Raw genomic sequence first — 26,787 nt, 5'->3', positions numbered from 1 at the left:
GCTTGTCCTGTTCACAGGCACATCTTGAACTCATTATCTTGTGTAGTCGTTTCAGTGATTCTTCGCTGTGGGTGCAGCGATCACGGCACAGTGCAGTGATGAGTACTGCAACTCATCCGCTTCATTCTAGATCACAAAGTCTTCACCTTTGACAACAAATTCTTCATCCAGATGCACGGAACAGACATGGGGACCAAATTCGCACCTCAATATGCCAACATCTTCATGCACGAGTTTGAACAAGACTTCCTCGCCGCACAGGACCTTCAACCGATGTTATACACCAGATACATCGATGACATTTTTTTTCCTTTGGACCCACAGCGAAGAATCACTGAAATAACTACACAATGAGATCAATAAGTTCCATCCCACCATCAGACTCATCATGGACTATTCTCCAAATTCAGTTGCATTCTTGGACACACTCATCTCCATCAAGGACGGTCACCTCAGCACTTCGCTTTACCGCAAGCCCACAGATAACCTCACGATGCTCCACTTCTCCAGCTTTCACCCGAAACACATTAAGGAAGCCATCCCCTATGGACAAGCCCTCCGTATACACAGGATCTGCTCAGACGAGGAGGAGCGTAACAGACACCTACAGATGCTGAAAGATGCCCTCGTACGAACGGGATATGGCGCTCGACTGATCGATCGACAGTTCCAACGCGCCATAGCAAAAAACCGCACCGATCTCCTCAGAAGACAAACACGGGACACAACTGACAGAGTACCCTTCGTCGTCCAGTACTTTCCTGGGGCGGAGAAACTACGACATCTTCTTCGCAGCCTTCAACACATCATCAATGAAGATGAACATCTTGCCAAGGTCATCCCCACACCCTCACTACTTGCCTCCAAACAACCGCGCAACGTCAAACCATTGTTTGCAGCAAATTACCCAGCCTTCAGAACAGCGACCACAACACCACACAACCCTGCCAGAGCAATCTCTGCAAGACATGCCAGATCATCGACATGGATACCACCATTACACGTGGAAACACCACCCACCAGGTACGCGGCACATACTCGTGTGACTCGACTAATGTAGTCTACCTCATACGCTGCAGGAAAGGATGTTCCGAAGCGTGGTACATTGGCGAGACCATGCAGACACTGCGACAACAAATGAACGGGCATCGTGCGACAATCACCAGGCAGGAATGTTCCCTTCCAATCGGGGAAGACTTCAGCAGTCAAGGGCATTCAGCCTCTGATCTCCGGGTAAGCGTTCTCCAAGGCGGTCTCCAGGACACGCGACAACGAAGAATTGCCGAGCAAAAACTTAAAGCTAAGTTCCGCACGCATGAGTGCAGCCTCAACCGAGATCTTGGATTCATGTCGCATTACATTCATCCCCCACCATCTGGCCTGGACTTGCAAAATCCTACCAACTGTCCTGGCTTGAGACAATTCACACCTCTTTAACCTGGGGTTACCCCTATCTCTGGATCTGTAATGATTTGATTACCCGCAAATGCTCGCATTCCAAGCATTGTCCAGCATCTCTGACTTTGTCTATATATATGTTTCTGGAACATACCTCTTCATTCACCTGAGGAAGGAGCAGTGCTCCGAAAGCTCGTGTTTGAAACAAACCTGTTGGACTTTAACCTGGTGTTGTAAGACTTCTTACTGTGCTTACCCCAGCCCAACTCCGGCATCTCCACATCATGCCCTAAGAGCAACAGCTTTGGAGCACTTTCCAAGTCATTCCACAAGAAGCTTCTTGTTTATGGAGCTCATTTGGCTGGAAACATTTGGTGCAAACACCTCCCAAAGCTCACAGAACAATATCTGAATATTTTAGAAATTATGCACTCAAATTTCCAGCATTTACAAAAACTTGCCTACCATGCATTAAAAAAGTGATGGATGAAGTTATAAATTTATTTATTGTTCTTTTGGGGGAACAGAGTGGTTAACTCTCAACTTCAGCAGGGATGCAAATGAGAATAACTAGTGGAAGAAGAAAATAGATCAACAACAGGTTGGCAGAAATATTTCAATGTGAGGTCCCTCTCAGGTTTTTGGACCAATATAGGCGCTTCCATTTTGTCATTTTTTTGCGTCTCCCCTTTGCCTGCCGACCTCCTACCCCTTTAGCTATTCTCATACACTATTTCCCATATGTGGCTATTGTAGTTTTGATTTGTCTCATTATGCCAAATATTATCTCATGATGATATCACTTCTGTTACTCGACCATCTCCTGTTCTACAAGTCATTCTCTGCATTTTTTCTGTGAGTTAGCATTTCTCCCCATCCCAATTTTCCTGTTTCGTTTTAAATGCTGTTCATCTATAACATCATTCAGTTTTGCTGCAGTATCTGTACCTGAAATTCTGACTCCTGTTCTCTCCACAAATACTCTTGCCCTGTTGAGTTATTCCAACAGTTTCTATCTTTGTTTGTGTTTCAAACTTTGGTAAGATGCTGAAAGGCCTCAAAAGGAAAGTGTTTTGAAGGTTCAAAACTAAAGGTTCAAAAATAGAGTTCCCAACAGTTGCAATGGTTATATGACTGAGAAAGAGGCTGGTTTAGTTGACAGGATGGAAAATTTATGGAACAAAGAACATTACAGCACAGGAACAGGCCTTTCGGCCACCAAGCCTGCGCTGATCCAGATTTCTTACTTAAACCTACTACTTCTTGCCCAAACGATCTGTATCCCTCCATTCGCAGCACGATAGCATAGTGGTTAGCACCATGGCTTCACAGATCCGGGGTCCCAGATTCGATTCCCGGCTGGGTCACTGTCTGTGCGGAGTCTGCACGTTCTCCCTATGTCTGCTTGGGTTTCCTCCAGATGCTCCCGGTTTCCTCCCACAAGATGTGCTATTAGGTAATTTGGACATTCCGAATTCTCCCTCTTGTGCACCTGAACAGGCACCAGAATTTGGCGACTGGGGGCTTTTCACAGTAACTTCATTGCAGTGTTAATGTAAGCCTACTTGTGATAATAAAGATTATTATTAGTATTATTCCCCACCCATTCATGTGTCTATCAAGATACATCTTAAATGTTGTTATCGTGCCTACCTCCACCACCTTCACTTGCAATGCGTTCGAGACACCCACCACTCACAGCGTGAAAAACATTCCCCGTACAACTCCCCAAAATTTCCCCCCTCTCACCTTGAATCTGTGCCCCCTTGTAATTAAATTTTCCACCCTGGGAAAAAGCTTCGGATTATTCACCTTGTCTATACCGCTCATAATTTTGTAGACCTCAATCACGTCTCCTCTCAGCCTCCGTCTTTCCAACAAAAACAATCAGAGTACATTCAACCTCTCCTCATAGCTAACACCCTCCAGACCAGGCAACATCCTGGTAAACCTTCTTTGCACTTTCTCCAAAGCATCCACGTCCTTCTGGTAGTGTGGTGACCAGAATTGGACACAGTATTCCAAATGTGGCCTAACTAAAGTTTTATACAACTGCACATTACCTGCCAAATCTTGCACTCAATTCCCCGGTCGATGAAGGCAAGCATGCCGTATGACTACTTGACCACCTTATCCACCTGTATTACCACTTTTATGGAACTATGGACCTGAAATTCCAGATCCCTCCGTAAGTCAATGACCCTAAGGGTTCTGCATTTACTGTATAATTCACACCTGAATTTGAGCTTCCAAAAACCATCACTTCGGATTTGTCTGCATTGAACTTCATCTGCCATTTCTCTGCCCAACTCTCCAATCTATCTGTATATTCTCTGATAGTCCCCTTCACTACCTGCAACTCCACCTATCTTAGTGCCAATTGCAAACTTGCTACTCAGACCATCTACATTTCCTGCCAGATCATTTATATATATATATTACAAACAACAGTGGTCCCAGCACTGATCCCTCGAACACCACGAGTTACAGATCTCCATTCTGAAAAACTTCCACTGTTATTCTGTCTCTTGTTGCCAAGCCAGTTCTTTATCCATCTAGTTAGCACACCCCGAATCCAATGCGACTTTATCTCTTGTACCAGTCTGCCATGAGGGACCTTGTCAAACACCTTACTAAAATTCATGTAAACGATATCCACAGCCTTTCCCTCATCAATTGAATTTTAGCACCTCTTCAAAAGACTCTATCAAGTTGGTAAGACATGACCGTACCCGCACAAAATCATGTTGCCTTTCACTAACAAGTCCATTTGCTTCCAAATGTGAATAAATCCTGTCCCTCAGTATCTTCTCCAACAACTTCCTCACCACTGACGTCAGGATCTCTGGCCTATAATTACCTGGATTATCCTGGCTTTCATTCTTAAACAAAGGGACAACATTGGCTATTCTCCAGTCCTCTGGAATCTCGCCTGCGGTCAAGGATGATGCAAAGATATCTGTTAAGGCCTCATCTATTTTCTCTCTTGCCTCCCACAGTAACCTGGGATATATCCTATCCAGCCAAGAGGACTTGCCTACCTTAATGCATTTTAAGATATCCAACACTTCCTCCTTCAATATGCTGACATGTCCTAGAGTATTCACACTCCCATCCTTAACCTCAGCTCCGTCATGTCCCTCTCCTTGGTGAATACCGTGCAAAGTACTCATTAAGGATCTCACCCACTTCCTCTGACTCCACGCATAACGTCCCTCCTTTGTCCTCGAGTGGGTCTACTCTTTCCCTAGCTACTCTCTTTCTCCTTATACATGTATAAAAGGTCTTGGGATTTTCCTTGACCCTGCTTGTCAGTAACATTTCATGGGCTCTTGTAGCCCTCCTAATTCCCCGTTTGAGTTTGTTCCTACTTTCCCTATATTCTTCAAAAGCTTTATCTGTTTTTAGTTGTCTTGACCTTACTTATGCTTCCTATTTCTTTTTGACTAGTCTCACAATCTCCCCTGTCATCCATGGTTCCCTAATTCTGTCATTTCTGTCCTTCATTTTCGCAGGGACATGCCTGTCCTGCACTCTAATCAACTGGTCTTTAAAAGACGCCCATACATCAAATGTGGATTTACCCCCAAACAGGCGATCCCAATCCACATTCTCCAGCTTTTACCGAATATGAAGATACAAGATGAGTCTGCAAGCAAGCAGCAGTGGAGAGCTCCTTCAACACTCTTTGGTGGTCAGTAGTTGGACAAGCTCCTGTCAATATTAATGGTTATTTTTGAATTGTCAGCTCTGTGGAATTGCATCATCTTTCTTGAAGTTGCTTGGCCAGCTTTTGCTACCATTTCAAGCTATTTGCCAAACTCCCCGAGTGAGCCCTATTTACCAAGAGGTTTTAGTTCCAGCTTTCGGATAGAATTGCGTCAAATTTTAAAAGTTCCACAGTAAAACACACATATACAAGCTAACTACAACCTAACTTCAGGGCAATAAATACAAGCAAATTACTCTACCATCAGCATACAGTAAACTCACCATAAGAGGAAGCCGAGAACACAAAGGGTTGCCGACAGTTGATACACACATTTCCCTGGTTGTTGAGTAGTGGGTTATTAGTCGAACACCTATAGCACATAGGTACAAAATCCTGTGAACAAATAGAACAGCAGTTACACAAAGCACAGCAAAGAATTCCTACAGTGCAGGAGTAGGCCATTTGGCCCATCACGTTTGCACCGAACCTCTGAAAGAGCACCCCGCCTAGGCCCACACACCTACCCTATTCCCGTAACTCCATCTAACCTGCACATCTTTGGACACTAAGGCGCAATTTAGCTTGGCCAATCCACCTCGCCTGCACATCTTTGGACTGTGGGAGGAAACTGGAGCACCTGGAAGAAATCCACGCAGACATGGTGGCATAGTGGTTTTCACTGCTGCCTCACAGCGCCAGGGACCCAGGTTCAATTCTAGCCTTGGATGACTGTGCGGAGATTGTACATTCTCCCCATGTCTCCGTGGGTTTCCTCCGGGTGCTCCGGTTTCCTCCCACAGTCCAAAGATGTGCAGGTTAGGTGGATTGGCCATGCTAAATTACCCTTAGTGTCCAAAGGTGAGTGGGTTACGGAGATGGGGTGGGGGAGTGGGGTGAGGTAGAGTGCACTTTCAAAGGGTCGGTGCAGACTTGATAGCCCGAATGGCCTCTTTCTTCACTGTAGGGATTCTATGATTCTAATGTACAAACTCCACACAGAGTTACCGAAGGCTGGAATGGAACATTAACTCCGCACACATAAACCTTTAATGCAAGGAGAGTCAGCAACACTCAAACAAACATTATAAAACCAGCAACAATGCTGGGCAAAGATTCTTCAGGATGACCTGTCCACTTGACAATTAGAACTTATTTTGTCTTGTTATTAGCATAGTTGCAACAGGAGAACAACTTCAGGCTACCTCGTCCACAGCAATCCCGTGGTGCAATAATCCTTAATACCATCTGTTGACAAAATTCTGTCCAGTTCCTTTTTGAAACTCATTAATATTTCTGAATCCTCCATCTGTGACAGCTCCTTGAACTTAACTCAGAGGACATAGTTCTTTAAAGAATAACAAAATATCTCTTCATAAAGATGAGATCTCCTCTGTGGTGAAGGAAGAGTTGAAATTAGGCCTCAGAAATGTTAAAGACAAGAAAAGCACAAGAGAATGAAACAAAGGAATAGAACAGGTGAGAAGAAAGACACTTATGCCACTCCCAGCACGTAAAGTTCTCTATTTGCATATTTGCCCATTCTGCTCGTTAGTCTTTTTCCATTTCCTTTAGTGTATCGAATTTAGTAATTCATTGTTCCAGATGAGTCTAATCTATAGGCTGACTGTGCTGACTCTACACTTCCAACAGCAATTCAAAGGAATTACAGTTCGAAGAAAAGTCACTTGTTGTAGCCCTATCCCTGGATCAGTCTTCTGTTCAGCGTAGCTCCTGCTTGAGAGTATGGAATCAGTCAATTTATCTGTATCAATGTAAAAATGTTACTCTTAAGTTATAACTTGCTTATTGAAACCATTTATTCTCTTTAAAAGTATGCACTTATGTATTTGTGGTGTCTCTTCCAGTATAGCAGATAATACTTATAGGAGAATATTCCTTAAAACCATTTAGCACAGAAGGGGGTCATTCAATCATCATGCGTGCGCTGGTTCTTTGAAAAAGCTATCCAATTAATTCCACTTCCCTGCTCTTTTCTCATCGTCAGATAAATGTTATCCCTTTCAAGAATTTATCCAATTCCTTTTAGAAAGTTATTATTGAATTTGCTTCACCATTCTAATTAGGAAATGCATTCCAGATCATAACACTAGCTGTGTAAAAAATGATTTTGCATGTTACCTCCAATTCTTTTGCCAATTAAAATCTGTCTCCTGTGGTTACTGACCTTTCTGCTAATTGAACAGTTTCACCTATTTATGCTATCAACAAACTGGAACTACCAGTTGTGGGGGAAGACAGATGTGGGGAGCTGGAAGCACCAATATACCCGGGAGAAATCGTGGAGAGCATCAGCTCCACGCAGATGGGGAAGGCACCGGAACCCGACGAGCTTCTATAAATAATTTGCACCAGTCCTGGCCCCATACCCAAGGGACATGTTCGTGGACTCACTGGCAAGGGGCACCCTGCCCCAACGTTAGCGCAGGCCACAATCTCACTAATACCCAAAAAAGATAAAGATCCGATGGAATATGGATCATACAGGCCCATTTCACTGCTGAATGTGGACGCAAAAATACTTGCAAAGGACCTGGCTGCACACCGGAGGTGGTCGTAGAGGACCAAACGGGCTTTGTCAAGGATAGGCACCTCACAGCGAACATCAGGCGGCTGATGTACATAATAGTGACCCCCCCCCCCCCACACCCGCCCAGGGAGAGAGCACCAGAGGTGATCGTCTCCCTGGACGCAGAAAAGGCCTTCGACAGAGTCGAATGGAAATACTTCCTCGAGGTACTGGAACAGTTTGGGCTAGGAGCGGGGTTCACCGCCTGGGTGAGGCTCCTGTATAATGCTCCCAAAGCGAGTGCCCGAACTAACACCAGCTACAGTGAGGAACAAGACAGGGCTGCTCCCTGTCTCCACTCTTGTTCGCGCTAGTGATCGAACCGCTGGCGATAGCCCTGCAGGATGCAAAAAACTGGAAGGGAATCTGGGGAAGAGACAGAGAGCACAGAGTTTCACTCTACGCAGATGACCTGCTCCTCTTTGTCTTGAAGCCACAGGAGGGACTGAAGGCAATACTGCAAATCCTGAAAGAGTTTGGAACCTTTTTAGGCTACAAACTTAACCTGGGCAAAAGTGAGGCATTCCCAGTGAACCCAAATGGGGGAGGGACAGAGGGCCACCTGTTTAAAACGGCCCAGAACAGATTCTGTTACCTGGGGATCCAGGTAGCCAGAGACTGGACACAAGTAGAACCTGACACAGCCTGATGGAGGAAGTAAAAAAGGACCTTCAAAAGGTGGGCCTCGCTGAAAATAAAAGCAAAACACAGCTGAAGCCGGGGGGGGGGGGGGGGGGGGGGGGGGGGGGGGGGGGGGATCATAGACCGATCCAGAGGACGGCAAAATGTACACAGGGTCAATTAAATGAAAGACAAAATAAACCTCTCTGTACAATAAAGTAAATTAACGTGGGTAAGAAAAATGTGATGTTTCTACAATTGTTTCTAATATGAGAAATGTCAATAAAAAGATTTCAAAAAAAATTTATGCTATCAAAACCCTTCAACCATTTGAACATCTTTATTAAATCCCCCTTTAACCTTCCCTGCTCTAATGGGAAAAAACAGTTTTTCCAGTCTCTCCTAGAAAATGGAGTCTTTCATCCTGAAACCCTTCTTGAAATTCTCTCTCCACTCTCCTGCCTGATGTCTGGGGCCCGGAAATGGACTCGATATTCTAGCTGGAATGAAACCGGTGCTTTTTAACTTCCCTGTTTATCTACTCCATATCCCTATTTATGAAGCTGAGAATCCTGTACTCCTTTCTAAGAGCCTTAACTTCTTGTGCCACATTTGTATACACATCCCCAAGAGCTGTTTCTGCATCCCTTTTATTCTGCATCCCTGTCCCTCAGAGTACAGGAGGGAGATAGAGAACCTAGTGGAGTGGTGTAATGACAACACTCTCTCCCTCAACGTCAGCAAAGCTAAGGAGCTGGTAATTGACTTCAGGAAGCAAAGTATCATACACACCCCTGTCTGCATCAATGGTGCCGAGGTGGAGACAGTGACAGCTTCAAATTCCGAGGTGTGCACATCACCAACAATCTGTCCTGGTTCACTCACCTCGACCAAGAAAGCACAACACTTCCTCTTGAAATTTGGCATGTCCACATTGACTCTTACCAATTTTTACAGATGAACCATAGAAAGCATCCTCTCTGGCTGCATCACAGCCTGGTATGGCAAATGCTCGGCCCAAGACCGTAAAAAAACTAGACAGTTGTGAATACAGCCCAGTCCATCACACAATACCCCTCCCATCCATTGATTCTGTCTACACGTCCCGCTGCCTTGGGAAAGTGGGCAGCATAATCAAAGACCCCTCCCACCTGGGTTATTCTCTCTTCCAACCTCGGACAGGTGATTGTCTGAGAATACACACTAACAGGTTCAAAAACAGCTTCTTCCCTGCTGTTATCAGACTCTTGAATAACCCTTTAATGGACTGAACTGATCTCTTCACACATCTTCTCTACTGAGTAGTACTACACACTGTATGCTTCACCCGCTGCCTGTGTCTATGTATTTACATTGTGTATTTATGTGTGTCCTGCGCTTTGTTTTTCATGAATGGAACGATCTGTATGGATCTGTATGGACTGTATGTAGAACAATACTTTTCAACTTAAGTCAGTACACGTGACAACAAATCAAATCAATCAATTTATATTGCCTCACCTCATTCTTCCTAAAATGAATCACTTCGCTGCCTTACCATCTGTCCTCTTAAAAGTCCCTCACTATCCTCGTCACTGCTTACTTCATTTGAGTTTTCTGCCATCTGTAAGTGTGCCCTATATACACACACAAGTCCAGGTTGTAGGTATATAACAAAAGTACAGCGTTTCCAATGCTAATTTGCCTTAGCCAATTTCAGATCCATGCAGCCTATGCCCCTTCAATCCCACAGGCTTTGATTCTGCTAACAAGTCTATTTTGTGGTACTTTATCAACCTTTTTGAAAGTCAACTACATTATTTCTGCTCTATTCTTTCTTCTGATGCGGTTTGTCTCTTCCATTCCAAAATGATGGGCGGAATTTTCCCATTTTGTGACCAAGTGCAGTGCAGACGGCTCTGGCAGTGCCTGTCCCGTCGACCAGAATAGCAGGATTCTGCGTTTGGAACGACATTAATTATGTATACGCGAGTTCCCCTCCGACGTCTTGTAGGCCAGCCGCTGATTCACCCGCGCACCCTTAGCTGTTGGGTTTGAAGGTCCCGGCACCATATTTAAAAACCAGTTGAGCGCACACATATCACTCTCTCCAGCTCATCTGCCTTCACCACACTGTGCAGGATGTCAGCAATTCAGAGGGAAAAGTCTAGCAACCTCAAGAAGAAGTCTGCTCCTCAATTTAACCAACCTCTCCGAGCCTATCATCTGTGAAGCAGCCATGCCCCACTTAGATCTCGGTCCACTGCATCTGGAGTTGTCACCACCCTTTCCAGTAAACAATGTGGTATCCCATTGACCTAGTCTCTTAACTTTTCATGCAGCCTTGTCAGGGTCCAGCTTCCCTCCTTCGGTCTTCCCTCTGCCTTTCATTGTTTGTCTTATTCATCCACCTCCTTGTTCCTCTGTGTGCCATTGTGAGCCCTCACTTTCCGTCCTCCATGCACAGTCCTCCTTCCACATTGCCCCCCTCATCTTCATCATACCACACTTCTCCCACCACCACCACCACCCTAACACCCGTACCCTCACCTCGCACTCCACCCCTGATCAATCTTCTGACCTTTATTGTGGTGGCTGCATGAGACCCGCAACATATTACCAAATAGAGACTGGTGTGTGGCACCAGAGGGTGTCTATCTGCTGTGTGGCCAGTGGGTGGCTATCTGATGTGTGACACAAGGGGGCGTCTATCTGGTGCGGGGCACCAGGGGGTGTCTATCTGGTGTGTGACACCAGGGGGCGTCTATCTGGTGTGTGACACCAGAGGGTGTCTATCTGGTGTGTGACACCAGAGGGTGTCTATCTGGTGAGCGGCACCAGGGGGTGTCTAGCTGGCGTGCGGCACCATGGGGTGTCTAGCTGGCATGCGGCACCATGGGGTGTCTAGCTGGTGTGCACCACCAGGGGGGGTGTATCATAGAATCCCTACAGTGCTGGAGGCCATTCGGCCTATCAAATCTGCACCAACCCTCTGTCACAGCACCCTATCTAAGTCCACTCCCCCACAACTCCATCTAACCTCTGGACACTAAGGGGCAATTTAACTGGCCAATCCCCCTAAACTGCAGATCTTTGGATTGTGAGAGGAAACTGGAACACCCAGAGGAAACCCATGCAGACACGGGGATAATGTGCAAATTCCACACAGACATTCACCCAAGGTCGGAATCAAACCCGGGTGCTTGTCATTGTAAGGCAGCAGTGTTAACCACTGGGGTCGTCTATCTGGTGTGTGGCACCAGGGGGTGTCTATCTGGTGTGTGGTCCTATGGGGGGGGAAGGAGACCTCTGTACTCCCCAAGCCCAGGCTCTGTACTGATCCAACTTAGTGACGCAGGAGGATCCATAGGTCCAGTAGCGTGGTGATGTCCATGAAGACCATTTCGGTTTTCCTTGGTCGAGTGGTGAATAACACATCAGGAGCAGCACAGCACCATGAAAAAGAGCACCAGAGGAACCGGGAGTCTAAGAAAGCGCAAGAGGAGCCGGGTGTTTGGAGGAGAGTGAAAGGAGCCGGGAGTTGGAAAAGAGCTCAAGAGGTGTTGGGACTCTAAAATTACAGGAAGGACATTACAGGAAGGACGTTATTGCTCTGGAGAGAGTGCGGAAGAGCTTTATAAGAATGTTGCCAGGGCTAGAAAAGTGTAGCTACGAGGAGAGATTGGATAGGTTTGGGTTATTTTCCTTGGAACAAAGAAGGCTGAGGGATGACTTAATTGACGTTTACAAAATTATGAGAAGTGATAGAGTAGACAGGATGAAATTATTTCCTTTGATGGAGAATTCTAGAAAAGGGACATAGATTCAAGATAAGTGGCAAAAGGTGTTGAGGGGACATGTAGGACAACATTTTTATGCAGGGGGTAGTAGGAGTCTGAAATTTGCTGCCAAGTTGGTAATGGAGATAGAGAGCAGAAACTCTTTTAAAAAGTGCCTGGATCTGCACCTTAAGTGCTGCAAGCTACAGGGCCATGGACCAGGTGTAGGAAGGTAAGATTAGAAAGGGCACCTGGGTCTCCTTGGGCTGGCATGGACCAGATTTGCCGAATGGCCTCCTTCTGTGATGTAACCTTTCTATGGTTCTACGGTACAAAATTGTTGCACTTACCCAAAAATCTCTGCAGAACTGAGGATTGCCTTTACGAATCAGGCTTCAGACCGGCGTAAATTCCCGCTGGCCTGACGGGATTCTAGCAGGCAGCTGCTTTAATGTACATGAGATGCAAATGAATGCAAATAGAATTCATGTCACCAGCCAGTGGGAAGATCGGCTCACCATTAACCCATCATTGGGAGAATCACAATGTGATTTTACGCTGGCTCCTGCTAGATTTACTGTGCCCACCAGTGAAGCACTGTTGCTTCACGGCGCCAGGGTACCAGGTTCGATTCCCAGCTGGGTCACTGTTTGTGTTGAGTCAGTACGTTCTCCCCGTGTCTGTGTAGGTTTCCTCCGGGTGCTCCGGTTTCCTCCCACAAGTCCCGAAAGACGTGCTGTTACGTGGATATTCTGAATTCTCCCAGTGTACCTGAACAGGCGGCGGAATGTGGCGACTCGGGGATTTTCACAGTGATTTCATTGCAGTGTTAATGTAAGCCTACTTGTGACAATAAAGATTATTATTATTAAACCCTTCACAGTTGCGTTGGGAAAATTCTGTGAACACGGATCCTTAAGGGGGAGGGGGGCAGCCCCAAGTCATGGTCCACATAGGTACCAACGACATAAGTAGGAAAGGGATAGGGATGTAAGGCAGGAATTCAGGGAGCTAGGGTGGAAACTTAGATTCAGGACAGAGTTATTATCTCTGGGTTGTTACCCGTGCCACGTGCTAGCGAGTCGAGGAATAGGGAGAGAGAGCAGTTGAACACGCGGCTGCAGGGATGGTGCAGGAGGGAGGGTTTCAGATTCCTGGACAATTGGGGCTCATTCTGGGGTAGGTGGGACCTCTACAAATGGGATGGTCTACACCTGGACCAGAGGGGTACTAATATCCTGGGGGGAGGTTTGCTAATGCTCTTCGGGAGAGTTTAAACTAGTTCAGCAGGGGATTGAGAACCTGAATTGTATCTCCAGTACACAAGAAGCTGAGAGGAGTGTGGTCATGAGTAAGGTTTCAAAGTTGCAGGAGTGTACCGGCAGGAAGGAAGGTGGTTAAAGTGCGTCTATTTCAATGCCAGGAGCATCCGGAATAAGGTGGGTGAACTTGCGGCACGGTTAGTACCTGGGACTTCGATGTTGTGGCCATTTCGGTGACATGGATAGAGCAGGGCGAGGAATGGTTGTTGCGGGTGCCTGGGTTTAGATATTTCAGTAACCTCAGGGAAGGTAGTAAGAGAGGGGGAGGGGTGGCATTGTTAGTCAAGGACAGTATTACGGTGGCTGAGAGGACATTTGATGAGGACTCGAATACTGAGGAAGCATGGGCTGAGTTAAGAAACAGGGAAGGAGAGGTCACCCTGTTAGGGCTTTTCTATAGGCCTCCGAAAAGTTGCAGAGATGCAGAGGAAAGGATTGCAAAGATGATTCTGGATAGGAGCGAAAGTAACAGGGTAGTTGTTATGGGGGACTTTAACTTTCCAAATATTGACTGGACACACTATAGTTTGAGTACTTTAGATGGGTTCGTTTTTGTCCAATGTGTGCAGGAGGGTTTCCTGCTGCAGTATGTAGATAGGCCAACGAGAGGCGAGGCCGTATTGGATTTGGTACTGGGTAATGAACCAGGACAGGTGTTAGATTTGGAGGTAGGTGAGCACTTTGGTGATAGTGACCACAATTCGATTACGTTTACTTTAGCGATGGAAAAGGATAGGTATACACCGCAGGGCAAGAGTTATAGCTGGGGGAAAGGCAAATATGATGCGATGAGGCAAGACTTAGGATGCATCGGCTGGAGAGGAAAACTGCAGGGGATGGGCACAATGGAAATGTGGAGCATGTTCAAGGACCAGCTACTGCGTGTCCTTGATAAGTATGTACCTGTTAGGCAGGGAGGAAGTGGTCGAGCGAGGGAACCATGGGTTACTAAAGCAGTTGAAACACTTGTCAATTGGAAGAAGGAGGCTTATGTAAAGATGGGACGTGATAGTTCAGTTAGGGCGCTTGAGAGTTACAAGTTAGCTAGGAAGGCTCTAAAGAGAGAGCTCAGAAGAGCCAGGCGAGGACATGAGAAGTCTTTGGCAGGTAGGATCAAGGATAACCCTAAAGCTTTCTATAGATATGTCAGGAATAAAAGAATGACTAAGGTAAGAGTAGGGCCAGTCAAGGACAGTAGTGGGAAGTTGTGCGTGGAGTCCGAGGAGATAGGAGATGTGCTAAATGAGTATTTTTCGTCTGTATTCACACAGGAAAAAGACAAAGTTGTCGAGGAGAATACTGAGATACAGGCTACTAGACTAGAAGGGCTATCCTAGAAGGATTTATCCTAGGATTCTCTGGGAAGCTAGGGAGGAGATTGCTGAGCCTTTGGCTTTGATCTTTGAGTCATCTTTGTCTACAGGAATAGTGCAAGGCTGGAGGATAGCAAATGTTGTCACCTTGTTCAAGAAGGGGAGTAGAGATAACCCTGGTAACTATAGACCAGTGAGCCTTACTTCTGTTGTGGGAAAAGTCTTGGAAAGGTTTATAAGTGATAGGATGAATAATCATCTGGAAAGGAATAATTTGATTAGAGATAGTCAACATAGTTTTGTGAAGGGTAGGTCGTGCCTCACAAACCTCATTGAGTTCTTCGAGAAGCTTACCAAACACGTGGATGAGGGTAAAGCCGTTGATGTGGTGTATATGGATTTCAGTAAAGCGTTTGAAAAGGTTCCCCATGGTAGGCTATTGCAGAAAATACAGAGGCATGGGATTCAGGGTGATTTAGCAGTTTGGATCAGAAATTGGCTAGCTGATAGAAGACAAAGGGTGGTGGTTGATGGGAAATGTTCTGACTGGTGTCCAGTTACTAGTGGTGTACCACAAGGATCTGTTTTGGGGCTGCTGCTGTTTGTCATTTTTATAAATGACCTGGAGGAGGGCATAGAAGGATGGGTGAGTAAATTTGCAGATGACACTAAAGTCGGTGGAGTTGTGGACAGTGCAGAAGGATATTACAAGTTACAGAGGGACATAGATAAGCTGCAGAGCTGGGCTGACAGGTGGCAAATGGAGTTTAATGCAGAAAAGTGTGAGGTGATTCATTTTGGAAGGAATAACAGGAAGACAGAGTACTGGGCTAATGGTAAGATTCTTGGTGGTGTGGACGAGCACAGATCTCGGTGTCCATGTCCATAGATCCCTGAAAGTTGCCACCCAGGTTGAATGGGTTGTTCAGAAGGCGTACGGTATGTTAGCTTTTATTGGTAGAGGAATTGAGTTTCGGAGCCATGAGGTCATGTTGCAGTTGTACAAAACTCTGGTGCGGCTGCATTTGGAGTATTGCGTGCAGTTCTGGTCGCCACATTATAAGAAGGATGTGGAAGCATTGGAAAGGGTACAGAGAAGATTTACAAGGATGTTGCCTGGTATGGAGGTAAGATCTTATGAGGAAAGGCTGAAGGACTTGAGGCTGTTTTCGTTCGAGAAAAGAAGGTTAAGAGGTGACTTAATTGAGGCATACAAGATGATCAGAGGATTAGATAGGGTGGACATTGAGAGCCTTTTTCCTCGGATGGTGATGTCCAGCACGAGGGGACATGGCTTTAAATTGAGGGGAGATAGATATAGGACAGATGTCAGAGGTAGGTTCTTTACTCCGAGAGTAGTAAGGGCATGGAATGCCCTGCCTGCAACAGAAGTGGACTCGCCAACACTAAATGCATTCAAATGGTCGTTGGCTAGGCATATGGACGATAAGGGAATAGTGTAGAGGGACTTTAGAGGGGTTTCACAGGACGGCGCAACATCGAGGGCTGAGGGCTGTAATGTTCTATGTTCGCAGTGACTACATAAAATCCCTGCTGTGTGACTGACAGCTCATAACACTACAGCCCGTTTGATAGTGTTCCCCTCTTTGCTGAGACAAAGAAAATCTTAAATTACTTTCAACACAAAGGACTATTTTTGAATGTGTTGCTATATTTACAGCCAGTAGCTGATGATGCTCCTCACCTCACTGTCATGGAATGGCTTGGATCGAATCGTTAGGCTTCCTAGCTCAATGGATTCCTGAAACCTGGCAGGAATGCGCAGGCCCTGTAGTTTATCGTAGGCATGCCGGGCCAGTTTGTACGCACCCAGTGCCTTACTTTGTTTTGCTAGAGCATATAAAGTATTACTGTTAATAGTTAAGGAATAAAAGGTACAGTCATTTCTCTTCAGAAATTCTATGGAACTGAAATTAATCATGTTGCACAATGTCAGTCATTGAGGAATGAACACATCTGCATGAAAGCACACTAATACTGAAATTCTTTGCTTGCTGTTTCAAAAGGATATTGAAGATGGCTTTCATAATGACAGCTCCATTACTAATATCATACAGTATTATTTCAGCCCATAAAAGTGAGGGTCCAATTAATAGCCAAGTGGGTAATGGTACCACCTGGTAGAGCACAAAGCCATATAAAAAGTCCCATGTTTGATTCTGAGCCCATGCTGAGTTGACTGATTTCAACTGGGGTGCTCTAATTGACCTCAGAAGAGGCAAAAATCAGTTGGCATATTGCTCTCGATTTCTATCTGGTAAAGTAAACGCAGGTGTGAGCAATGAAGGTAAAATTGGGCTCAGCTGTCAACCTTCTCAGTAGATTTCCCGCTGACACTCGTTATGTAATCTCACACAGCAATCAGTCGGATGCCGCAAATACCCATGGAAAAGCACCCTCGTAAAACTCAGGGTGACATTGAGATTTTGTTTCTATACCAACAGTGTCCAATATTGGGTAGGAAGAGCGGGGTTGAGCTTGCCAACGGCAATGGCAGCTTTTCCGCCATGTAACACGGAACTTTGAAGGAAAAGAAGGCAGGCAAGGGTTCCATGATTATCTCCAAAACCCAGCCTCCTCAACAGCCCCCTCTCCCAGATTGCTCCCTGCCTTAAAAACCCGTGACTTACACTTCTGCAGCAGACATTGCTCTCCTTCATGCTCCTTATTTCAGTCCAAGCAGTGCCCACTCCTGTGCTCTGGCATTGCCGGTTAATTTGATTGGCTGGCAGCTCGAGGGTGGTATTTCCTCCCAAACGTCAGCTCTTTTAACTCACCCGCTGCGTCTTACGGCTGCTAGGCAAGCGTATCTCCAGTGCATTGGCTGCTAGGCTGGCTTTCCTTCTGGGTGGGTGAGCAGTCGCTGCAAAATCCAGCCCATTAATGCTGTTCCTCCCTCCTCAGATGTTGTCTTACCTGCTGAGCACTTCCAGCATTTTCTGTGCCACATGAAATAGCTCAAGTGACAAAAGGATACACTTTGGAGATGCCCAAAGGAGTTTCTTTTGTGAGATTGTGAAGTAAAAATCGGGAGATATTGAAGAGTGCTTCAGGTAAGTGGGAACTAAAAGGTTCATCCTGCGAAAAAGATAAAATCAGGTAAGTGTTTGTTTTTTCTGGTTCACTATATCTGCTGTCTCTCTTTCCGTGCAGTGAGCCCTGGAGATGAAGGAGAGAATCAGAATAAGTGTAAATTGTAGCAGAGGAACATGAGATTTAAAGCGTTATATCAAAGATGTTCAGTTGTCTAATGCAGTCCAGTATTTCCTAAATTAAAATTATTTTTAAGAAGAGTTACTGCTCATGCTTCTTGCTTCCCAGAAGACTAATAAAATGGGCCCTGAAGCTTTTAGGGAGTTATCAGACATCCCTCAGCTACTTCCTCACCCCTGCTTCCTGTAGAGACTCCAATCCATTTTCTCCTATCTGCTGCATCTGGTTTGATGGTACAACCTTCCATACCAGCGCTTATGTTTTCCTTTTTCTTCAAATGAGGATATCCCAACACAATGCCCCAATGGTTGTCAAAGGCCCTTGGCGATTCCATCCCATTCTGAAGGGGTCATTTCCTCCACAATATCCTGGTTCACTCCTCAATCACCCGCAACATAACCTCCCCTTCTCATGGCATTTTCCTTGAAAGCACCGAAGATGCAAAAGCTGGCCTTTTAATCGCCCTCTTCACCATCCAAGGACCCAAACAATCCTTCCTGGTGAAAAAGGCATTTAAATGTAATTTTTTCAATGTTGTTCCCAATGCAGTCTGCTCTACGCTAGGGAGACAGTACTCAGATTGGGCAACTACTTTGCAGAAAACCTCTGTTCAGTCTGCAATCATGACCCTGAGCTTCATGTTATTTTAATTCTCCAACTTGCTATCACACTGACATCTCTGTCCTTAGCCTATTCCAGCCTTCCAAAGAAGCTCAATGCAAGATCGATAAATTTTCAGTTAGGCACTGAAGCAGTTTACAACCCGATGGACTCAATATTGAGTTAATCAATTTCAGACTGTAATCTCTGCCCCCATTTTATTTCCCGTTTTCTTTGTAGCATCCTGTTTAGTCTTATTTTTGCTTGTCTAACTTGGACCAAGTCTTTGGTCACCACCGCTTTGAATTTTTCTCCTATGGTCTGGAACCATTCATTGGGCCAGCACGGAAGCATGGTGGTTAGCACAATTGCTTCACAGCTCCAGGGTCCCAGGTTCGAATCCCGGCTTGGGTCACTGTCTGTACGGAGTCTGCACGTTCTCCCTGTGTGCGCGTGGGTTTCCGCCGGGTGCTCAGTTTCCTCCCACAGTCCAAAGATGTGCAGGTTAGGTGGATTGGCCATGCTAAATTGCCCTTAGTGTCCAGTATTGCCTTTAGTGTTGGGTGGGGTGACTGGGTTGTGGGGATGGGGGGGGGGGGGGGGGGGATTGGGTAGGGTGCTCTTTCAAAGAGCCGGGGGAGACTCAATGGGCCGAATGGCCTCCTTCTGCTCTGTAAATTCTATGATTCTATAATTTGATTATGTCTGTGTAAAACACTTTGGGATGTTTTCTACATTAAAGGCCTTAAAGTTAGCCTGACATCAGTTCTCGGAAAAGTTGGAATCTATAGAGCAAAGAAAAGTACAGCACAGGAACAAGCCCTTTAGTCCTCCAAGCCTGTGCATGTCTAACCTAAAACATTTATTACTTCCGGATTCCATATCCCTCTATTCATGTATTTGTCAACACGCTCCTTAAACGTCACAATCGAACCCTGCTTCCGCCACCTCCTCCAGCAGCGAGTTTCAGATACCCACTACCCTCTGTGTAAAAAAACTTCCCTCGCACATCTACTCTAAACTTTGCCCCTCGCACATTAAAGCGATGTCTCCTAGTAATTGACTCTTCCACCCTGGGCAAAAGGCTTCTGACTATACTGAGGAAGTCTTAAGTATGTACTTAAAAAGCATAGAAATCATGTTTAACAAAGTTATGGGAGCTTTTCAAGGATGCAACTAGTAGAGTAGATAATGTGGAATTAACAGATAAACAATTCTTGAACATCTAAAAGGTGCCACACAAAAGGTTAATATGCAAGATTAGGCTCATTGAGCTTGTTTTAATATATTAGCAAGGATAGAGGATTGGTTAATGGACAGGAAACTAGTAGAAATTTTCAAGTTTGCAGGTTGCAACCAACAGAATGCTGCAAGGATCCGTGCTGAGGTTCAGCTATTTACAACTTAGGTTATTGATTTAAACAGTGGCCAAGAATAATGGGTGGGATTCTCCACCAGCAGAATTCTCCGTTTTGCTGGCGCCTGGGATTTTCCCAATGGCATGGGAGTTTCCCAACGGCGTGGGACTGCCCCACAATGGGAAACCCCATTGACCAGCCGCCATAACGGAGAATCACGCTGGCAGGTCAGAGCAGAAATGTGGTGCGGCAGGGCGGAGGATTCAGCCCAATGTTTGGGTTTGCTGACAGTACAAGGCTAACTCGGAATTTAAGCTGTGAGGAGGATAGAAAGAAGCTACAAAGCGATTAAGTGAGTGGGCCACAAGTTGGTGGATGGGAGTATAATGTGGGGAAGTGAGAGGTTATTCACTTTGGCAGTGAGAATAGAAAAGCCGATTTTTTTTGAAAAGTGTGAAACTTCTAAATGTTGATGTTAAGAGAGACATGTGTGTACCGTACGATCTCAGAAAGTTAATATGTAGCTACATTCCCCACAATCGCTCCCAAAAGACAGCCGCAAATACCCATGCCGGACCGATAAGCAACTTCAGAAACATAGAGATGCCCTCAAGCTGAAAATTATGGCAACAGTGAAGGCGGCGTAGCGAATGTCCTGGCCCCCTTCAAAGCGACGACTGGAAGTACAGTAGGCAACACTCGGGGATCTAGAAAAAGCTGTGACCGAATCATCTCCCTGGAAACAGAAGTGGCAAGGTTGGTGGAAAGGGCACTGAAGGGCAAGGTGGAGGACCAGGAGAACCGGTTGCACCGCCAAAACCTCCATATCGTGGGCCTGCCAGAGGGGATCGACGACAAGAACCCAAGGAATATGTGGCCCAGATGCTGGGTAACTTGGTTGGAAGGGAGAGCTTTCCCAAACATTCAGAGATAGAAGAGCCCACAGGTCACTCCAGCCAAAACCTAAAGCGGGGAGAGCAGCCGAAGGCCTTAATAGCTGCATCGATACCAGGATAGGGAGAAGAGCCTGAATTGGGCAAAGTACACTCGGTCCTGCCAATGGAAAGGCTGATCAATCCAAGTCTATCAAATCATTGGGGCAGACGTGGCAAAGCGCTGCGTTGAATTTAATACAGTCAATGGACTCCTGGTCAATAGTGGGGTGTGATTCGGTATGGTGTACCCGGCTAAACTGTGAGTAACCTTTCAGGAGAAGGAATTCTATTTCACCACACTGGTTAAGGCGGACATGTTTGTCCGAGGACATAGACTGGGAAGGCAGCAGTAGCAGCCCCAACAAATGAAGACAAACTGGTTTTAAAGAAAAAGACAGAACTGCCTCGGTTTCGACCTAGCTTTGAGTCCTAGGAAAGAGGGCTGAGAACGGAGAGGTGCAGAAACAGCTGAGGGTGGAGAGAGGAGGGCAGGAGAGCTGGGCGAGTACACTACAGATGAGGTAAGGCAGGGGTCGTTCCCAGGGATGGTGGGGAAACCACACTAGCAGGCAAGCCAGTGCAGGGAAGTACGGGTGAAAGGGAGGGGGGGCCAGCACAGCACCCAACTGGGAGGGAGTGCCTGACAGAAGTTGGGGGGGTGGATAGTCCTCGAAAATGGAGGGGGAAAGGGGGAAAGACAGGAGGGGGGGTTAAGGGGGGGGGGACCAACAGGGGCACAGAGTGGGGGGGGGGGGGAAACAAGAAGGGACGACAGACCCAAGAAAGGGAACGGTGAGGCGGGGGAGATGGGTAGAATGCTGGTTACAACAGGTCACACAGGTGGCAGTGGAAACAGCGGCACCAAGACTGACCATCTTGGTGGACCATGAAGCAAAGGGAACCCCGGATCCAGTGCAGGACCTCAGCCACATGGAGTGAATGGCTAAGATGGCCATCTTGAATGGCCCCTGGACAGAAGGTCACCCCAGAGCAGGGGTGCTGCCACATTGAAAGTACGGTGAATGCATCATCATCATAGATGCTTCTGGCCAGAAAACTGCATTCATAGAATTTACAGTGCAGAAGGCGGCCATTCAGCCCATCGAGTCTGCACCGGCCCTTGGAAAGAGCACCCTACTTAAGACCCACGCCGCCACCCTTTATCCCCATAACCCAGTAACCCCACCTAACCTTTTTTTGGACACTGAGGGCAATTTAGAATGGCCAATCCACCTAACCTGCACATCTTTGGTCTGTAGAAGAAAACCGGGGCACCCAGAGGAAACCCACGCTGACACGGGGTGAACGTGCAGACTCCACACAGAAAGCGACCCCAGCCGGGAATCGAACCTGAGACCCTGGAGCTGTGAAGCAACTGTGCTAACCACTATGCTATTGTGCTGCCCCCAAAGGGAAACCCCGGAGTGCAGGGCACATCCACGAGCTAAGTATGGTTGACCGTGCAGGAAATGGGGGGTGCAGAAAGCCCCCTTTAGGATAGTCACCTGGAACGTTAGGGGACTCAACAACACAGTGAAAAGATCCAGTGTCTTCAACCATCTGAAATGTCTGAGGGCCGATATTATCTTCCTCCAGGAGACGCACCCAAGGGAGAAGGACCGACTGTGGCTAAGGAAGAGCTGGTCAGACATACCAATTGTATTACGGGATAATGGCTAAGGGACTGGCCATTCTGCTGAACTAGAGGACAATATTCACGGAGACAAAGACAGGTACGGATCCAGGGGGACTGTATGTAATGGTTAGTGGTGTCCTGGAAGGGGCACCAGTGGTCCTGGTAAACGTGTATGCTCTCTACAGGGATGAAAGGTATTTCATAAAGAAAACCATGGCAGAAATCCCCAACATAGATACACATCAACTCATCATGGGGGGAGAGACCTCAGCTGCATACAGGACCCACAGATCGACAGACAGATCCAGGCCCAAATCGGGAAACAAACCAATATGGCAAAGGAGCTGAACATCCTCAAGGTGCAGATTGGGGCAGTAGATCCTTGGGATTCATGCACCCAGGGGAGAGAGAGTTGTCCTTCTTCTCCCAGGTCCACAGGGTCTACTCGAGGATCGACGTCTTTGTAGTGGGGAAATCGGTGGTTCCAGGGGTAGTGGGAGAGGAATACTCCGCAATTGTAATCTCCAACCACGCTCCACACGACATGGATGTGAGGCTGGAGACGGGTCAGGCTCAACGCCCGTGGAGGCTGAACACGGCTCTCCTTGCCAACAAGGCATTTTGTGATCAGGTATCACAAGTCACAAAGGGGTATGTAACCAACAACTAGAATGGGCAGATCTCACCGCTGAAGGCGGTGATCAGGGTGGAAATTGTTGCACTCAAGGTGTACAGACAGAGAGGAGAGGGCGGCCAGGCAACAGCTAGTTGACTCCATTACTGGAGGTGGATCGGTGATACTTCATGGCATCAAACGTGGAACTGCTGGCGGAGAGAAAAAAATTGCAAATGGACTTTGACCTGCTCTCACCAGGAAAGCAGTGCACCAGCTCCGCCAGGCACGGGGACCTTTTATGAACATGGAGTCAAAGCTGGCTTACCAGCTGAGAAAGCAGGCAGCACAAGGGCAATAGTTCAGGGTAAAGACAGAAGCCAGAAAAAAAATCAATGAAGCCGTCACAACTTCCTACCAATGGCTATAAACCTCGGAGTCCCCTGAAGCAGCTCCTCCATGAACTGACATGCTGGTCGTGGGGGAGATAGGAGACCGGGTCTGGAAGCACCACTAGATGTGGGGAAGTCATGGAGTGAATAAACTCCATGCAGGTGGGGGAGGCGCTGGGGCCAGATGGATTCCCGGACTTACACAAAAATTTGCGGCAGCACTGGCCCAACACTTGCGGGAGATGTTTGCAGACACGCGAGTAAGGGGCACCCTGTCGCCAACACTGGCCCAAGCCTCAATGTCACTGATACCAAAAAAGAACAAAGACCCGACGGAGTGCGGCTCCTACAGGCCCATCTCATTACTTAATGCGGATGCAAAGCTCCTGGCGAAGACCCTGGTAAGGCACAGTGGCATGATGGTTCAAACTGCTGCCTCATAGCTCCAGGGTCCAGGGTTCAGTTCCAGCTTCGGGTAACTGTCTGTGTGAGGTTTGTACGTTCTCCCCAGGTCTGCGTGGTTTTCCTCCGGGTGTTCCGGTTTCTGTCTACAGTCCAAAATTGTGCAGGTTAGGTTGATAGGACAGGCTAAACTGCCCCTTAGGGTCCAAAGGTTAGGTGGGGTTACAGTGATTGGGCCTTTGTAGTGTGCTCTTTCGATAGGGTGATTCTGATCTTTTTTTTAAAAAAAACATTTTATTAAGGCATTTATGATTTTATAAAAATAAACAATACAAATACAACTGTACACATAGTTCAGTGCGTAACACATCCCTCCTTGTTCCCGCCTACTCTAAACACAAAATAGGTTAACTCCACCCCCTCTTATCGAATCTGCTGACAGTTTAGTTTTCTCCGAAGAAGTCAAAAACAGCTGCCACCTCCGGAAGAACCCTAACGTTAATCCTCTCAGGGCGAACTTAATTTTCTCAAGTCTGAGAAACCCAGCCACATCACTAAACCACACCCCTAATTTTGGGGGCTTCGAGTCCTTCCACGCGAATAAGATCTGTCTCCCGGCTACCAAGGAGGCAAAGGCCAAAACGTCAGTCTCTCTCGCCCCCTGGACTCCTGGGTCTTCCGACACTCCAAAGGTGGCCAGCTCTGGACTCGGTGCCATCCTTGTTTTTAGTACCGTGGATATGACATCCGCAAATCCCTGCCAGTATCCCCTGAGTTTAAAACATATGGACATGGTTTGCTGACCCTCCCGCACACCTCACACACTTGTCCTCTATCCCCAAAAACTTGCTCATCCGGGCCACCATTAGGTGTGCCTGGTGAACCACCTTGAATTGTATCAGGCTGAGCCTGGCACATGATGAGAACGTGTTGACTCTGCTCAGAGCATCCTCCCACAAACCCGCCTTTACCTCCCCTCCCAGCTCATCTTTCCATTTATGCTTTAGCTCATTTATCTGAGTTTCCTTCCACTCCGTGAGTTCTTTATAGATATCTGAAACCTTCCCCTCCCCACCCCCATTTTAGAAACTGCCTTGTCCTGTATCCTCTGTGGTGGTAGAAGCGGAAAGGTCGCTACCTGCCTTCGCACAAAACCCCTTATCTTGCAGATATCGAAACCCATTCCCTCCTGGCAATTCAAACTCCTCCTCCAAATCCTCTAAACATGGAAAGCTCCCATCAATAAATAGATCCCCCAGCCTCTCGATATCTGCTCTCTGCCACCTCTGAAACCCTCCAAAGACAAACCGGTGATTACCACAAATTGGAGCCCATACCGATGCTCCTTCCACTCCCATATGTTTACGCCACTGCCCCCAGACACTCAGGGCCGCCACTACCGCCGGGCTTGTGGAGCACCGGGCTGGCAAGAACGGCAGAGCTGTTCCCAATGCCCCCAAACTTGTGCCCTCACATGAGGCCGCCTCCACACGCTCACACACCGACACCCCCCCCACCCCAAACCACTTTCTGATCATGGCAATATTTGCCACCCAGTAGTAATTACTAAAGTTCGGCAGCGCCAGCCCGCCCTCCCTCGGCTTTGTTCCAGCAACACTTGCTTTACTCGCGGGGTTTTACCTGCCCACACAAAACCAGAGATCACCCTATTCACCCGCTTAAAAAAGGCCTTTGGTATGAAAACAAGGAGGCACTGGAAAACAAACAGAAACCTCGGGAGGACCGTCAATTTACAGTTTGTAGCCTCCCCGCCAGTGACAGCGGGAGCATGTCCTACCTCCGAAAGTCCTCCTACATTTGCTCAACTAGCCGGGTCAAATTTAACTTATGTAGCTGCTCCCATCCCCGTGCCACCTGAATTCCCAAATAACTGAGGCTCCCTCCCACCACTTTAAACGGCAGCTCCCCCAGTCTCCTCTCCTGCCCCCTCGCCTGGATCACAAAAATCTCACTTTTGCCCATATTCAATTTGTACCCCGAGAACCAGCCAAATTCTGCTCAGATCCGCATAGTCTCTCCCATCCCGCCTACACGTCAGAAATGTATAGGAGTAGGTCGTCTGCATATAATGAGACCCTGTGTTCCATTCCCCCCCCCCCTCCGCCCTGGACTACCCCCTTTCAGTCCTTTGATGCTCTCAGCACCATCGCCAATGGCTTTATGGCCATGGCAAACAACAGTGGGGAGAGAGGACATCCTTGCCTTGTCTCTCGGTGCAATTTGAAGTAGTCTGAACTCAGCCGATTCGTCCGCAGACTCACCATCGGTGCCTGGCAACCGAACCCAGTAAATAAAGCCATGTCAAAACCCAAACCATCCCACCCAGTCGAAGGTCTTTTCCGTGTCCATAGCGACCACTACCTCCGCCTCCCTCCGTTCAGAGGCATCATGATCGCATTTCAGAGCCTTCTAACGTTGGCCGTTAGCTACCTGCCTTTAACAAACCCATCTGGTCTGCCCCATCACCTCCGGAACACAGTCCTCTATCCTTGAGGCCAAAAGTTTGGCCAGAAATTTGACATCGACATTCAGTAGGGAGATTGGTCTGTATGACCCACATTGCTCTGGGTCCTTCTCCCCCTTCAGGATCAATGATATCGAAGCCTGCAACATTTCTGGGGGAAGGACATCTTGCTCCCTACCCTCATTAAATGCCCTCACCAGCAGTGGGTCCAGTATCCCAGGATAGGGTGATGCAGACCTGATGGGCCGAATGGGCCTGCACTGTAGGAATTCTATTAAAAAAAACGAGGCTGGAGAGTTGCGTGTCAGAGGTAGTCGCAGAGGACCAAACGGGCTTTGTCAAGGTCAGGCAGCTAACATCGAACATCAAGCGCCTGCTGAACGTGATAGTGACTCCATCTGGGGAGCGAACACATAGTCGA

General features: G+C 47.1%; 1 protein-coding gene across 1 annotated transcript in view; it reads right to left on the bottom strand.

The window, feature by feature from the left end:
• Positions 1-26,787, bottom strand: part of ift122 (intraflagellar transport 122 homolog (Chlamydomonas)) — a 265,167-nt gene that overhangs the window by 35,255 nt on the left and 203,125 nt on the right. Inside the window, exons 22-24 of the mRNA XM_038812196.1 lie at positions 17,710-17,810; positions 16,417-16,582; positions 5,392-5,503 (exon numbers count right to left, since the gene is read on the bottom strand). Coding sequence (XP_038668124.1) covers positions 5,392-5,503; positions 16,417-16,582; positions 17,710-17,810 — 379 coding nt within the window. The remainder of the gene's footprint in view (positions 1-5,391; positions 5,504-16,416; positions 16,583-17,709; positions 17,811-26,787) is intronic.

The sequence above is a fragment of the Scyliorhinus canicula genome, chromosome 11 (genome assembly GCF_902713615.1).
Source record: "Scyliorhinus canicula chromosome 11, sScyCan1.1, whole genome shotgun sequence".
NCBI lineage: Eukaryota > Metazoa > Chordata > Chondrichthyes > Carcharhiniformes > Scyliorhinidae > Scyliorhinus > Scyliorhinus canicula.
Note: the sequence above shows the minus strand (reverse complement) of the source record. Positions and strands in the feature narration are given on the sequence as shown.